The sequence below is a fragment of the Hypomesus nipponensis genome, chromosome 10 (genome assembly GCF_054491055.1).
Source record: "Hypomesus nipponensis isolate SF chromosome 10, ASM5449105v1, whole genome shotgun sequence".
Lineage (NCBI taxonomy): Eukaryota > Metazoa > Chordata > Actinopteri > Osmeriformes > Osmeridae > Hypomesus > Hypomesus nipponensis.
Window position 1 is genome coordinate 9,345,611 of NC_140370.1, and position 15,418 is coordinate 9,361,028.

A 15,418-nucleotide genomic window follows, 5' to 3' on the forward strand; every position below is an offset into this window, starting at 1 on the left:
CAAGCCTTATCCTCAGAATGCTTGAGAAAAGGGCTAAATTTAGCCTGGAATCAATGTGTCTTTGGATATCTGCCAGGGATCCTTTACTGGGTGTGGGATTTCTGCATTTTGGAAAGTCATGACTTCTTTCATTGTCACATTATTGTAGAAGCAGGCCCTGCAACAGTAGCATTGTCTTGAATAAATGGCTTTGGAAGCCTCTGGGATGAGAATTTCTAGGGTCTTTTTCAGATGACGGACAGGTTCCACCTCTAAATTAACCTACCTTGGCACAGTTCCAACCTGGCAGAGGCAGTGTTCTAGAGCCCTTGTTTTCTGGCTAAACAGTCAAATCAAATGTATTTCTATAGCACAAAGAACAACCATTGTCAGCCAAAGTTCTATACAAAATAACTCACATTTATCACAAGCGCAATGTACACAGACATATGAAAACATTGCTGTACTTGCATAGCATCAAGCTAGGGGAAATAGGTGGGTATTAAGATTCATGATTTAAAAACATCAATAGTGAGAGAGAATCTAAATGGAGCGGTAGACTTTTCCAGAGCCTAATATATAGAGGACAATGCTAATGGTATCAAGAAAGCTATAGCTGATGTTGCTGACTTGCTTTGTACTCTGATGTTTCAGTAACACACTTTACAGGGTGGTATGGTATATTGAACCATTCTTTGTCAAACTGTGATATAAACATAGTATAAAACATAAAGAAAACCATGCTGTTGGCATGAAAGGTATAGCTCTCACCAAGTTCTTTGATAATAACCCAGTAAATTGCTGCAACTAGGGGAACAAGTAGTATGTGTCCTGTCCACTCACATCCTTGAGACACAAATCTGCAACCTTAGGGAGACATAATAGTTTGTCAAAATGTCCCCAAAATATTGTACCTTCAGCTATTGCCATGTTTGTTACCATGTTTTGTGTCATGACTGAAGTTACAAGTTTAGCTATCAATACAGTAAACCCAAGCAAAACTTTCTAACATTTTGCTACGTGTGCCTGGATGATGGATTCTAGGATACATGGTATAACTTTGGGTCCTGCTTGCTAACGTGGGCTTATGAGACTCTGCTGTCTCTACTTTTTGTTTTGAGTTAACAGACTGCATACCGCTGTCAACATGAGAAGCCTGTCCTCCACAACTTGTAATTCCATCACTCTGAAACCCCTTCCCTCTAAATGTCGCCACCAACACATCTCATGTCCATATAATTCACCCTTCAGTCTTTGAAGCGGTTGGATTGATTGACTAGTCGGGTTGGTACCTGCCTGCCCTGTTCTGTCTAATGGATGATCTTCTCGCCTTCTCTCGCTCTCTTTCTCTCTCTCTTCCGCTATCTCTCTCAATCTACAGAAGTGTCTTCAGAGAGGTCCCCAAGGAGAAGGAGTATCTCAGGTCTGGGAAGTTCAGAGAAGAACATATCAGTGGAGGCTCCCTCCTCACCGTTCAGAGTACCGGTAAGTGTGGGGGCAATTATGAAGCATCTTCAGACATTTGCCTGTAGGTATTCAAGCCACAAAGATGCTTAATGGTTTAGTCACCATAACTAATACACTGCCTCATGTATTGTAGAATGCATATTTGACTATTGAGACAGGTGTTCCTATATAATCCTTGGTATGACGTTCCCCGGTGACTTTGGTTTTAGTTGCGGTACCCCATTGGTCTTTAAACTAGACGGGTGCCATTTTGATTTGTCGTTCTTGTTACTCCGTCAGCATGAAGATGAGCTTGACGAAAGGTATAAAGGCATTCACCTTGTGAAATCCTCCCCTAGCTAATTGTCGTTATCCACTGGTTATTTTCTCTCTCACACAATGATGCAGGAGAAGCAAATTCCCTCCAGTTGTCACAAAGTAAATATATGTGTGTGTTACGCTGCATCTCAGAGAACTTCAGTGCACTAATCAGAGCCCAACGTGGGAGCACGCCTCAAAGGACTGCAGGAATTCACAGCGAGATGCTTTTGATGATATTTATATCCAAAGGAATCGGGCCATCACTGACATTCATATACTTGGCATTTCATAGAGATTTTTGTTAGGAAACGGAATATGTGTGGAGAGAAACTAATGTGCTCCTGTCTCTTGAGCTTTTCATTTGCTCCACAAGACATGTCATTGATCATTGTTGAGTCACCATAGAGCCTAGCCTGCTTCCGTCAGTGAATATTAGATAACATCTCCAGGTAGAAAAGTCAGACTGTATAGTGACTAATGGCTGTCTGGCGTTTCCTGGATTAAACAAGAGAGGAATTCTTGATTAAACTTCTGGAGAATTGTAACTGTAGGCAGACAGTCATAGCAATAGAATACAATGTCATTCCCGCTGTCTGTTATGGGTAGTGGTCCAAGTCAGAATGAAGGCTGCTGTCCACTGTGTAAATGTGCTGACCAGGCAGGCTGTATACATGCCTGCACCTGCTCTAGAGGGGGAGGGAACCTGTCTCCTTCTGACTGAGACTGAACCGTTTCAGTCCCACCTCCTCCACATTGCCAAGGTGAACGAGAATGAGGGAAGAGCTGACCAAGATTTCCTGTTGACATCCCCTCCACAGACCTCTCTCTTTACTGTTCTGTCTCCCATGCTCTCTCCCCCTCGCTCTCTCCCCGTCTATCTCTCAAGTTCATCTCTCGTCATTTCTTCTCCTCCCCTCTATCTCTGTCCAGTGGACCTCCAGTCTTTGCCTAATGTTATTACATTGTATAATATTCTCTCTCTCTTTTTGTTCTGTCTCTTGAGACAAACACCAACTCTTTCCAAGGAAGTCTCCCTTCCTTCATTCCTCGGGCTCATCTCATGTTCATCATACAAACTATGAGTCATTTTACATAGAGAAGCAACAACTAATATAGTAAAGCGCACTCTATAATGTTTACTGCCGCACTGTAAATAAGTAACACAGGCTTTATTTTGTCAGTGCTCCATCACTCAGCTGGCAGAGGTCAGAGTGTGCTCTTGGAGTTGTATTACTGTATCTTATGTCAACATGCAGGCAGTGTAAGCATTATGGTTAGAACACAAAAGATGACCCTGTAGCCGCACCTACCAAGATGTTCCAGTTTCTGTCCCAGTTTTTACCACAATAGCTAAAATGGTGTCATGTGTCTATTGTTATCTGGTAATGTATGTCTCTTTTCACTCTTTGCTGATGTCATCAGAAGGAAAGCAGTGAGGCCTTTTTTGTACTGGTAATATATTTGTAGATGTAATCTTTTGTATGATTATTATTTTGTCTGTGTAGGCTACTGCACTGTGACCCTGTTTTGAGCTTTTGGGTTTGTGTGTGGTGGGGTCTAATTTCAGAAATGAGTAATACTTGGTTTTTCAAGGTCGATAGGTTTATTTGCTCTGACTCAAGTCTGGTGTAGGTTTCATCATGGCTGTCTGGCTTCTCTGACCTAAACTCAGCCATTCCTGTGTCACGTTGAATGTGGCAATCTTAGAGGATGTTGATTCTGACACCAATGACTGTTTACTCACTATGTCTTCAGAGTTACAGTTTTAGTTGACTACATATTAAGTCAATTGCATAAGCTATATACAGGCATTAAAGTAACATACAAGGCTGTGTTTGTTGTTTAGACTCAGTTAAAGGGTGTTGTTTTTTGTTGCACAGGAAGGTTCATGACCTATGTGACACATCGGTCACTCATTCACGGCACTCCCTCCTATACAAACACCAACTCATTCTGGTCTAGTCTGGTCTAGCAGAGCTTGTCGTCAGTACCGAGATGTGCCTCCCAAGGTGACTTCTCCTCTTCATGTCTTTCAGGGCTTCTTCAGCAAACGACTGAAAGGATCCATCAAGAGGACAAAGAGCCAGACCAAACTGGACCGCAACACCAGCTTCCGACTGCCTTCCCTACGACCTTCGGAGAGTGACAGGTAGGCCACTTGTCCTCCTCCTAAAGCCACCGTCCTTCTGTTGGTATGGATCCGTGTTTCTTTTGGAAGCGTTCGTTTTGCCTGTATATGGGTTTAGATCTCCCTCCTTCAACTATTTAGGTCAATGCTAATTGATGTTGTTGTCGTGCATGACAACAACGATTTGAACTCTTGGGTGTGTCTGTTCTGTGTGTGGGTGTGTCTGTGTTCTGGGTGTGGGTGTGTCTGTCTGGGTGTGTGTTTTTTGGGAGATACACACACGACAGCTTCTATCCTATGGTCTCATTATGAATAGGGTTTCCGAGGTGGCGGTTGGCCACTCCTCTGCCCAGCCTTTTACAGTAAGCAGCCAGTCGCTCCTTACATTATGTTCCCCTGCATCCATTACCTGAGTGCTATTCTGAGAAATGTTGCTTTGAATCCAGGATTATAAACTCCTTCAGTTAGAGCCGGAGATAATGGTATTACTTTAATCCACAATGTCTTTCTTCTCTCTAAAAGAAGATAGTCAGTGGTGTGTTGCACATGTGAATCCATTGTTAATCTATTGCGTTGCAGTCTGCCAGTCTGAAAAGTGAACTGTTTTGGCATGTTGTCGGCTGTTGGTGTTTCATGAGAGGGAATGGGCATTGTTGGATAGAGAAGGCACAGGATAATGTCACCAGGCAGGCTTAACAAGCTGCCAGTCTCCATATTGTTAGTGTTTTCTGAGTGTGGCTCGCCATTCCCAACCCCTTGCTGGGCACTGCTAGTGCATTTATGACTCTCTGAATCCCCTGCTGTTCAGATAAAGCACTGGGACAGTGTGTGCCTCAGCAGCGGGGCACTTAGAAATGCACTCTGACTGTGTGTAGCATGCAGGTCAAGTCAGTTGGTGATGAACTAAACAATACTAACCTAATACCATTGAATATACACAGCTCATGAAAGTGCTGGTCAATCTATTACCAGAAGCTGGTGGATGTGTTAAAACAACAAACACATATTTCACCATCTTTCATTCTGTTGATGCAGAGTTTTGTATGCTCTTATCACAATCTCAGGCCAGCTGGTACTGAACATGCGTGCTTTCATGCTTTGCTGTGGTTGACATCTGTCAGTGTGCGTGTGTGTGTGTGTGTGTGACCCTCGTGGCCTGCCAGTGAGTGCGGTTGACTGATGATAGCTTTCAGAGGCTTAAGAGGACTCAACAGGAGGTAGCTAGTAGGGATCACGGCTGGCGGCCGTTAGCTTGCTCTCCTGCTCACCCCTGCTCACTCGCACTCAAGGAGTATGGATGCCACCGCCTCTCTTCTGAGGAAGGCTCGGAGCGTCCACCTAACCAAAACACTGGTCTTCAGGTAGGGGTCACTCTGCTGCTTGCTGTTACCAGCGGCAGGGAAGTAGCGTGGCAAGTAAGGCTTTTGTTTGTGGCAGGGTTAGGGTTACGATGCGTTAACTGAGACACTGAGTCTTTCATTGATCGAAGAAGCATTTGATGTTGTCCTAGCTTCTTCTTTGTGTTGATGTCATTCTGACGCAGACGTTATATTTGTCGTCCTTTTTTATGTTTTGCAGACAGTCTAAAGGGACAGTCACGTTATCACTGCTATCGGCAGTTTAGCGTCAGAGTGGGTTGAACATCTGTGTGCCTCTCTGTGTCACAGAACACCAGATTACTTGGCATTGAGTTTCATCCAGAAGCAGCCTGTATCAGACCCACTAGTGTGCTCATGAGCTGAGTAAGTAGTTCTCTTCCTCTAGAAGTATCCAATGTCTAACTTAATGCAGTGGACATGACAACGCTGGCAACCAGACAAACAATTTGATTAGCTTTCTAAAGGCTTGTAGGACGTGCCCAGTTCTTGTGAGAGAGATCAGTAGATTCCCCGGGTAGAAAGCACTGGCCACTCAAGTGTATTGTAAATTTGTACTAAGTGTTCATTCCGCGCTGCACAACTGCGGCCAAGATGCAAAAGTGAGATCGCTCTGATGATGTATCAGTCTCTGATTGGGAATATTTTAGCTAAGCTCAAAGCATGGCAAGTACATCTTAAGGTTTGTTTACTGACTATGGAATTACAGGGTATCAGTGGGTTCCAGAAAAAGCCAGGCCCCTGGATGGACCACGTCGCCCTCCTTATCCGCCATATCATGGCTGGATTGAGAGGGCAGATCTGTGTCCTCTCCAGCCCCGTAATCTAGGTTTACATAATTCAGTTGGCGAGCCCGAGGCACATCGAGGAGGCCGATGCCAAGAGATTACGTTGGCACTCATCCCCACTGCAGTAGGAAGGAACACAGAGGAAGTTCTCTCTCGTCAATTTGTTAACTGTCCCTGACGTGATGTTTTTTTAATGCGCTGCTGCGGTTTTATTGTCTTTGTTCATTTTGTTCACTTACTCTTTCCTTAGTGACACTTTGAGTTGAAATACATTGATAATTTGTAGATGCTGGTGAATGTGTGAGCGTTATCAGTGATGGGGTCGGAAAAAACAGAGCAAGAGTTGTGTTGTTTTTCACGTCCTTATGTGTTAAAGATTTCTCACATATCCATCTTTTCTCAGTAGAAATGCCGTCCTTGTCCCTTTTAAAAGCTCTTGTTCTGCAGTTTCTCATTTTAAGGTTTTTCTTCTGGCTTCTTCATACAGTAATATATTACGTAATATATCCATCTGCCACAGAGTTTGATGTGAGCTCTATTAAAGACATTTCAACTTTCAGCTTGCTGTGCCTCCCACCCCTACACAGAGAAATAAAAAGGCCATAGCTCTATAAACAAACTTGCTTTGCTAAAACCCCATATATTCTACAGAATCCAGTGAGCACTTTGAAGCACTACCTCATCAGTAACAGACTGATAATGAAATGGCAAAATCATTGTCATGTCATTTGGCCAGTGAGGTAGGATGGTTTGTAATGCACTGAAGTCTGGGATTATGATTAATGATGATAATTGGCCTAGCCAATGTCAGCAACAGCGGCCTCGTCAATCTGTTGTTTTGTGCATGGACGACTACTTATCCATTGTAGTTTCTTACACAGTAAACATACTGTATTCAGACTGCTAGCTGCTGAATTCTTATGCATTGTTGGTAAAGCGTTGTATTTAGGTCCTAGACTGGAAATATTTAATCGGAGTGTCCTCATTGTGCAGATGCCCAAGTTCGAGACTAGGCTTTATATCTGTGTCTGAGACATCAGGATAAATTATCGTTACACATTGTATTCTTAGGGTGCGTTTCAAGTCATGCAAGGGTGCATTAAGACTATTCATCATCTTGCAAATGTCTTGTAGTTCAAATATTTGTTTGACTTTTTTCACCAGCTCTCGGGAACCCCTTAAATGTCTTTTCTTAGAACTTCTGGTAGATTCACTGCGTACTTCGCTCTAATTAACTCTTGTACGCAGCCTCTCAGAGTTTAATGTTGTTACACTCATATTCATTTGGAAAAGCCTCCAGACTACTTCTTTTTTGAATTGACAATCTGTCTTCCATGGGTAGTGAATGTACTATTGATTTGGCTGGCATCTCTTTCTCTCGCTGAAACGCTGTGCTGAGGTGCCTCTTCTGATTACTGCTGCCCATGCTGTTGATTCATCTTTTGTATGAACTATCCTAGTTGACAGTTCACTTCAGCTAGGTAGCCAAATCATGCAAATGATATGGATTTATATTGCAACGGTCTGTTTGTCCAGGTAATTTTGGAGACTTTGTGAAGTCACCATATGTTTCGGATGGACAGGTTTTTGAGCATATGTCCAACCCCCCAAAGGCTCTTGAAAACTAAAATCCTTCCTCACTTACCGGTATATGAATTATTAACCCCAACCACGGGGCTCATCTGAAATGTACTAAATGAAGGTGCATGATGTCATAATGTCTTAGGCTACTATGTAAGGGAGACAACCTAATCTGCTTTGGTGTCCTTCATACACATGACAGTACTAAAATGTACTGCGTAGGATTGGTACAAGCTTCAAAGGATGTTATTTCAGTTCTCTCGCCGTTAGTGGGGTTTTGTGAGCTAAGCACAGCAACAGCAAACCTCCGTCACTCTGTGCTACCTAGAGCCCTGTCTCCTAGTAGAGGCTTTCCCATGGAAACAGACTCCAGAGGGGGCAACGGATTGGCCAGCCCAGGACCTTGTTTACCACCAGTGAACCAGAAGGCAAATTGCACTGTTGGGAAGGTGACATTGACTACGGCTGCTTGCTGGTTGGTTCACTTTTACATCTTGTGTGTTCATGGAAGTATAACAAAGTTCAGTTGCGGTTTGATGATACTGAGAGCTGAGAACCGTGGAGCTAGGAGCTGGCATTGACAACAGCCTTCCCAGAGGGAAGCGATGAGGTGGTGAAATGCTCTGGGGAGATTCCTTCAAGTTCCTGTGCGGTTGTTTTTCGTAGGTATTGCTACTTCCTGGAATGTTTCTAATTTGGCAGATTTATTGGCAGTGTGGGTCTTTTTTTTGTGTTTCAGGACACTGACGTTTTTGTGGTGTTTTTATTGGTCTTAAGTGAATAGTTAATAATAGATAAAAGTGGTTCCTTGTTGAGTAGTCAAGAGTCAATTAAATAAGTATTGTAAATCAACAGAGGAGTGTGCCTGAGCTTGAAATACAATTCTGCTGACTAATGAAGCTGGTTCATTAATTCTTACCCATCCTATAATCTATGCTGTTCTGTTGTGACCATACAAATCCGGCATGTGCATTGTCTTGTCCTTCAGATCGAGAGGGCTGCCCAAGCTAAAAGAGTCCAGTTCCCATGAGTCTCTACTCAGCCCAGGCAGTGCGGTGGAAGCCCTGGACCTTGGCATGGAGGAAGACGTTTACATCAAACCTCTCCACAGCAGCATCCTGGGCCAGGAGTTCTGTTTCGAGGTAGTGCCCCAAAAACTCTCCTCTGCTTAGTTTTACCAGAGGGCATTCTCATGACAGCTATACAGACTCCAGTTTTAGAATAATGACACCAATTCCAGCTTGAGTATGGTACCAGTACCTCCTGTAGCACTGTATCTATCTAGAAGTTTTTAGTTGGAGTTCCTCACACCTTTCCTTTGCTCCACAGGTGACATACTCAGGCGGTAGTAAGTGTTTCAGCTGTGCGTCCGCATCGGAGAGAGATAAATGGATGGAGAACCTGAAGAGAACGGTTCAACCCAACAAGGTGCAGACATCTTGTTTTTTTTGTTGAAGCACTGTTTCCTGTTGTAAGATGTTTTATTTCAGCGCTTGTCCAATGTTCTTGTTGTGTTGGTTCATTATCTTATCGTTGTATGGTTATACCCTGTACAGAAAGAACCACAATGACACATATTTATAGTATCTGCTTTGCAATGTGATCAGTAAATACAGACCGTTCCTTGACTCTCACCACCAAAATAACAAAGAACTATGCACTTTTGATCCTTGATCTTTTGCCGGAGTTATATGTACTTATTTGTACATCACTTTGGTTGAAAACGTCTGCTAAAATGATTTTTTAATTTTATTTTTTATGTAATTTAATAAATAAAAAATAATAATAAAAAATGTCAGGTTAAGATTTGGTCACTTACCATTCCCCCTCCCCCCCAGGACAACTGTCGGCGTGCGGAGAACGTCCTCCGCTTGTGGATCATCGAGGCCAAGGACCTCCCGCCCAAGAAGAAGTACTTCTGCGAGCTCTGTCTGGACGACGTGCTCTACGCTCGCACCACCAGCAAGATGCGCTCGGACTGTCTCTTCTGGGGCGAGCACTTTGAGTTCTCCAGCCTGCCCGCCGTGCGCAGCATCACCGTCCATATCTACCGGGACGCGGACAAGAAGAAGAAGAAGGATAAGAACAACTATGTGGGACTGGTCAACATCCCCATTGGAGGGGTGACGGGAAGGCAGTTTGTGGAGAAGTGGTACCCTGTTAGCACGCCAACCACCAGCAAGGCCAAGGGAGGAGGGCCCTCCATACGGATCAAATCCCGCTTCCAGACCATCTCCATTCTCCCTATGGAGCAGTACAAGGAGTTTGCGGAGTTTGTCACCAATAACTACACCATGCTGTGTTCGGTGCTGGAGCCTGTGATCAGTGTGAAGAACAAAGAGGAGATGGCGTGTGCGCTGGTCCATATTCTACAGAGTACCGGACGGGCCAAGGTAAAGACGTGGCATTATCTCAAGGCCTGTTTTTGAGCCTTGGAGTTTCTTCTTCATTCTGTTGTTCATATTGTTCAGGCAGGATGTGTGGTGTCGTTTACTGTATCTAGACTGATGTCTGTGTTGTCCAGTCAGACCTCCAATAGCTGACCTTGTAACCTTGGAGCTCTCATCTTGTTTTGCCCCTGTGGGTTCAGTGTCAAGTATTGACTATAAATATTAGGCCACCATCCAGTTTTAGCAACCCTTTTAACTTCAAGTTGTTGAAAAAAAGTGATAGTCTGTCACATTGATCTAGTCCTTATTGCAGGCATTGTAGTTGGAGTATTTTGATTTGTTGTAAAGCCTGTCTTGTCCCCTCTGTTTTTCCCCCTACTCCTCCCTCCCCCTCTCCTTCCCACATATTCCCTATCTCCTCTCACCCTCCCCCCCTTTCTTTCCTTCCCTCCTCCCTCAGGACTTCCTGACAGACCTGGTTATGTCGGAGGTGGATCGATGTGCCGACCATGACGTGCTCATCTTCAGGGAGAACACGCTGGCCACTAAAGCCATCGAGGAGTACCTCAAACTGGTGGGACAGAAGTACCTGCACGATGCACTTGGTGAGAACGTTCACAGACAGCTGTGTTGGAAGCGATTTGAAATGCGTCTGCATTGAACCACATCTTCGTAAAATCCAAACCAATCTTGTGGCATCTGTCTAAACCTAGCTCGTGTCTGTACCGGCTACTGTAGGGGAGTTCATCAAAGCTCTGTACGAGTCGGATGAGAATTGCGAGGTTGACCCAGGCAAGTGTTCCAACAGCGAGCTACCAGAGCACCAGAGCAACCTGAAGATGTGCTGTGAGTTGGCCTTCTGCAAGATCATCAACTCCTACTGGTGAGACACACCGCCTCTGCTGGAAACATCTAGAAATCCAATCTGTCTTCTTTGAGATAATCGAGGATCTAAAATGCGAGAGGCTGTGTGGAAAAGCATTCAATCTTCTTCATACAGTGACTACCAGTGTACTTGAGACAGATCAGGTATTCCCTGAGGACTTTCAGTAATGCTACTGCAGTCTATATAGAAAGGTTGTGGAGAGATGGGAGGGCAGACATTCTGTAAAAAATTCATGGTTTCCAATCTCCCTCTGCTGTCCATTTGGAGAAAATACACTTGGATGAAATGTCTCAGTCTGAATAGGCTGCCAAGTTGACGTGTGTGTATAGGAGTGCATGTGCGTTGGATTGCCGGCCTTTTCTCATGCACAGATGTGTTTATGTGTCGTAACCCTAACTCGACCTCTGCTCTACCATCAGCGTGTTCCCCCGAGAGCTCAAAGAGGTGTTTGCAGCGTGGAAGCAGCAGTGTGTGTCGAGGGGAAAGCAGGACATCAGCAAGCGCCTCATCAGCGCCTCGCTCTTCCTGCGCTTCCTGTGTCCCGCCATCATGTCTCCTTCACTCTTCAGCCTCATGCAAGAGTACCCCGACGACCGCACGTCACGCACCCTCACGCTCATCGCCAAGGTCATCCAGAACCTCGCCAACTTTGCCAAGTATGTGTACGCCGATTCGTGATGTTCCAGTTGGGCGTTTTTTTTTTAATCCTTTATCCTTGCGTTATTATTTACTGTTCCTGCTATTATCGTATTGAATTGTGTTCAGACATATGTAAAGCTGCGTCTATGGTCGTATCACAGATGTCAAAGCGAAACAAAACTGAAGCCGGTTTGTGAATAACGTTTTTCTCCTTCAAAGATTCGGCAACAAGGAAGAGTACATGGCCTTTATGAACGACTTCCTGGAGCACGAGTGGTCAGGGATGATGCGGTTTCTGACAGAGATCTCCAACCCGGAGACCATCTCCAACACACCAGGCTTTGAGGGTTACATCGACCTGGGCCGTGAGCTCTCCATTCTCCACTCGCTGCTTTGGGAGGTGGTGTCCCAACTGGACAAGGTACGAAGCCAAACACAGGGTGCTGCTATGCCTCTGCTCAAACTGAAGGAGTGTTGACTATTGGATTGAATTAATATGTTGTTACCAACCTGTGGTATAGGTATGCACCAAGTCTTGGAAGTTTTTAGAGAGAACTTCTGGTGATTGAATACATGTATGGCTCAGGCCCTGAAATGTGCCACCAGTGGTGTGTCATTTCCACTCTCCTGAATGAGTATAAGGCATGGCTGGGTGATGTCTTGCAGTGATGACTGTCAACACGCTTAACTAGGAAAATGTCTTACTTTAAATAATAGTGAATGTATTGTTTGTGTGACTACTATTAATGTTTTGTTGGTTTCATATCTATTTGAGGACAAAAATGTGTCACCTAACCTAGCTAAATCCACATTTGTTGACTTGGTAAAAGCTTGACATGGTAAGTTAAGGCTAAGGTTAAGAGTAGATACCATTTTCAAAGACAGTAAGTAGATTAATTCATAATTAAGAACTTCTTTCTTCATTGCCATTTGTTTTAGGGATCAGGTTTAATCTGTGTCTTGGATACTTTTTCTTTCTCTCTGGTTGATTGCCAGTATGTTTTGAGAGGCTATCGTCAAGGTAGCCTAAATGTGCCACCCACGCATCTTATCAACACACCATACTGAACCTCTAGACCTGGTACCCCAGTGAGCTTTGGCAAGCCCTCACCAGCATGTATATTATACTGCATTTTGCACCCCTCTGCACAAATGCTCCTGGTCTATGAAGTATTCATTTCAAACCCACCTCCCTGCATTTCGCTCAGTAACATTCTCCTATTTTAGTTTGCCCCTCAATGCATGGCCTGCGTTGCGATGGCTTTGACGTGTAGTGGCATGTTTGGTTGTTTTTCGTCTTTTTAATTTTTCCCCGTACCTAATTTTTCCTTATGTTTTCCCCTCCCTCTCTGTATCTTTCTTTTCTTCCCTATTCTGCCCCTCCCCTCCTACACTCCACCCCTTTTTCGGCCAACACTCTCTGTCTCCACGGTTACGTTGTCCTACCACCAATGCATTCTGGTGCCTCTTCATGCCAACCCACACCACCAACCCCCCTCCTCTGCCATCCTCATACCACAACAAAACATTGGGGGGGGATCATCGGTCAAAACGGTGGTGGTTGCCCCTCCTTCGCTACCTATCGGTACGACCTGCCAAATCCAGGGTGAAAATTCCTTCCTGCAGGCCACTGTAGCCAAGCTGGGCCCTCTGCCCCGTATCCTGGGAGACATAGCTCGCTCGCTGGTGAGCCCCACCCCCATCCAGCAGCAGCTGCGGCGCTTCCAGGACCACAGCTCCTCCCATAACATCAGCGGCAGCATGTCTTCAGGCCTCCAGAGGATCTTTGAGGACCCGGCTGACAGGTAGCTAGAGCCTCTGTACATTCTGACAGGAGCGCTCAACGCTAATCAGTATCAAACGTATCGACCTCATATTTAAAACATTACAAAAAAAATCTGCTTCAACAGTAAATGTTTGATGTATGCATACAGGGATAAGGGTGCATCTACATGCTTACACACAGTATATATATACCTATAGATATGAATGGGATTCTCAGAGCCTTCTATAATGTGTCTAATATATAGTGTCCCTTATCGATTCAGTGAAATTCGCAGCCTCAAGTCACCAGTGCAGGAGAACATGGAGGGCCTTCTGCGGGGGAAGCATCCTCTCCTGGGCCAGCAGCCGACCTCCGCCCACAGCATGAGCTTCTCTGACCAGGAGGAGAGGGAGAATCTCCTCCCCAACGGTCGCTCCATCTCCCTGGTGGACCTCCAGGACTCCCACGCCCTCCAAAGTGCCCAGGGACCCTTGGGTCTTCACGAGGCCCCCCAGAGGCTTAGTCGAGTGGGCTCTCAGGTCTCCATTGGACACCCCCACAACCTCCACAACCCCCAACACCAAGGCCTCCACCCGTACTCCAACCCCCACACGCCACACCAAGCCCTGCACGCCACCAAGACCTCGTTACGAGACAGCCTGCCTCAGAGTGCACCCCAGGTGCGCCGGCCACTGCCTCCGTCGCTGAGTCAACAACGTAGCCTCCAGCCCTTGTCCTTCCAGAACCCTGTTTACCACCTCAGCAACCTCACCCAACACGCCATGAACCGCTCCACACACTCACTACAGCACGACTCCAGCTCGGAAAACCTGAGTACAGAGAGCTCCCGGAACAGCCAAAGCAATTCGGAGGACTTTGGCGGGAGCGGGAGCCAAGCAGGGGGCAGGGGGAAAGGCTGCGTCGCATCCAACAGCAGCCTGGAGGAATTTGGAAGTATAAGGAGCGTTCGGAGCGAGGAGTGTTCCACCCCGCGGCGCCACACGCTGCCCGAGCACGGGGCGGCCGTGGCCGTGGCCGTGGCCAGGCAGAGCAGCACGGCGGGCACCGCCCACATCGTGAGGGTGGAGCAGCAGAGTCGAGGCGCCGGGGGAGGGAGTGCGGGGGCTCGGACGCCACACTCTCTGCCCCACAGCGCTTCACTGCGCAGCAGCAGCAGCGCCAATACTGAACCGGCGCGCCTGCACTCGACCTGCTCAGTGGAGAGTCCGGTGCCATCAGTGAGAAGTGTGGCCAAGCAACAGACCCCCCAGCAGGTACTCTCACACACCCACACACACACACACACACCCACAGACAACTTTACTCTCAAGAATGAATGCTGTTGTCCATGCTGTGCCATTTTAAAGATCGACTTGGCCATTGTGAAGAAATAATGGTTTCACTCAAAAAAATTAACCGTTAAGGTCACATTGGCCCGGAGGATAGATTTGTTCAACTGGTCATGTGTGTGTGTATGCATGCGTGTATGTCGGCGCAGGTTCAGTCTCCGGTAGAGCCAGTCACCATGTCCCCAGTAGAGAGAACGGCAGCATGGGTACTGAACAACGGCCAATACGAGGATGAGCAGGAAGGGGACCAGGGCAGGGAGGACAGCAAGCACACAGAGAAGGTAAAGAGAAACAAGGGGCCACAATTTCATGGCTCAGAGGAAGAATTATCCACCCCCAAAAACATTTACAAAGTTGTCCTCAGATTTACAGGTTATGTAATTCTAATTAAGGATCAGTTAAATCCTAAAATGGATGGAAGGATATTTAATTATTAAACCAAACATTTGTCAGTGTTGTCAATCAAGGTGCTTTCAAATAAATAGATACAGCATAAAATCAAGTATGAATACGCGTACTAGTTTGCGCCTGGGTATGGACCTAAGCATGGCTAACACAGCCCACCCCTATGTACTTGTGTGTGAGTATGAATGCGTGTATCATCATTGTGGCCATTGCTACAGGTTAAAACAACAAAAATATTACAAGCATGTTTCTTTTCCAGTCCCAGTCCTGCTGTTATCCAGTACAACCTCAGCTCACACCTCCTCCACTCCTCCTCTCCTCCTTCCCCACCTCTCCTCTCCTCCTCCCCCACTCCTCCTCTCCTC

The 15,418-nt window shown here is 45.8% G+C and overlaps 1 protein-coding gene across 5 annotated transcripts in view; it reads left to right on the top strand.

Annotated features, from left to right (window-relative positions):
* Positions 1 to 15,418, top strand: part of rasal2 (RAS protein activator like 2) — a 41,437-nt gene that overhangs the window by 22,485 nt on the left and 3,534 nt on the right. For 3 of the 5 annotated variants that reach the window (XM_084707271.1, XM_084707275.1, XM_084707274.1), the window contains 12 exons: positions 1,361 to 1,464; positions 3,783 to 3,895; positions 8,608 to 8,761; positions 8,949 to 9,047; positions 9,458 to 10,012; positions 10,470 to 10,614; positions 10,748 to 10,892; positions 11,315 to 11,551; positions 11,754 to 11,955; positions 13,140 to 13,339; positions 13,583 to 14,573; positions 14,798 to 14,929. In XM_084707271.1, the coding sequence (XP_084563397.1) occupies positions 1,361 to 1,464; positions 3,783 to 3,895; positions 8,608 to 8,761; positions 8,949 to 9,047; positions 9,458 to 10,012; positions 10,470 to 10,614; positions 10,748 to 10,892; positions 11,315 to 11,551; positions 11,754 to 11,955; positions 13,140 to 13,339; positions 13,583 to 14,573; positions 14,798 to 14,929 (3,077 nt within the window). The remainder of the gene's footprint in view (positions 1 to 1,360; positions 1,465 to 3,782; positions 3,896 to 8,607; positions 8,762 to 8,948; positions 9,048 to 9,457; positions 10,013 to 10,469; positions 10,615 to 10,747; positions 10,893 to 11,314; positions 11,552 to 11,753; positions 11,956 to 13,139; positions 13,340 to 13,582; positions 14,574 to 14,797; positions 14,930 to 15,418) is intronic. The other 2 variants (XM_084707272.1, XM_084707273.1) reach the window with 2 other exon arrangements.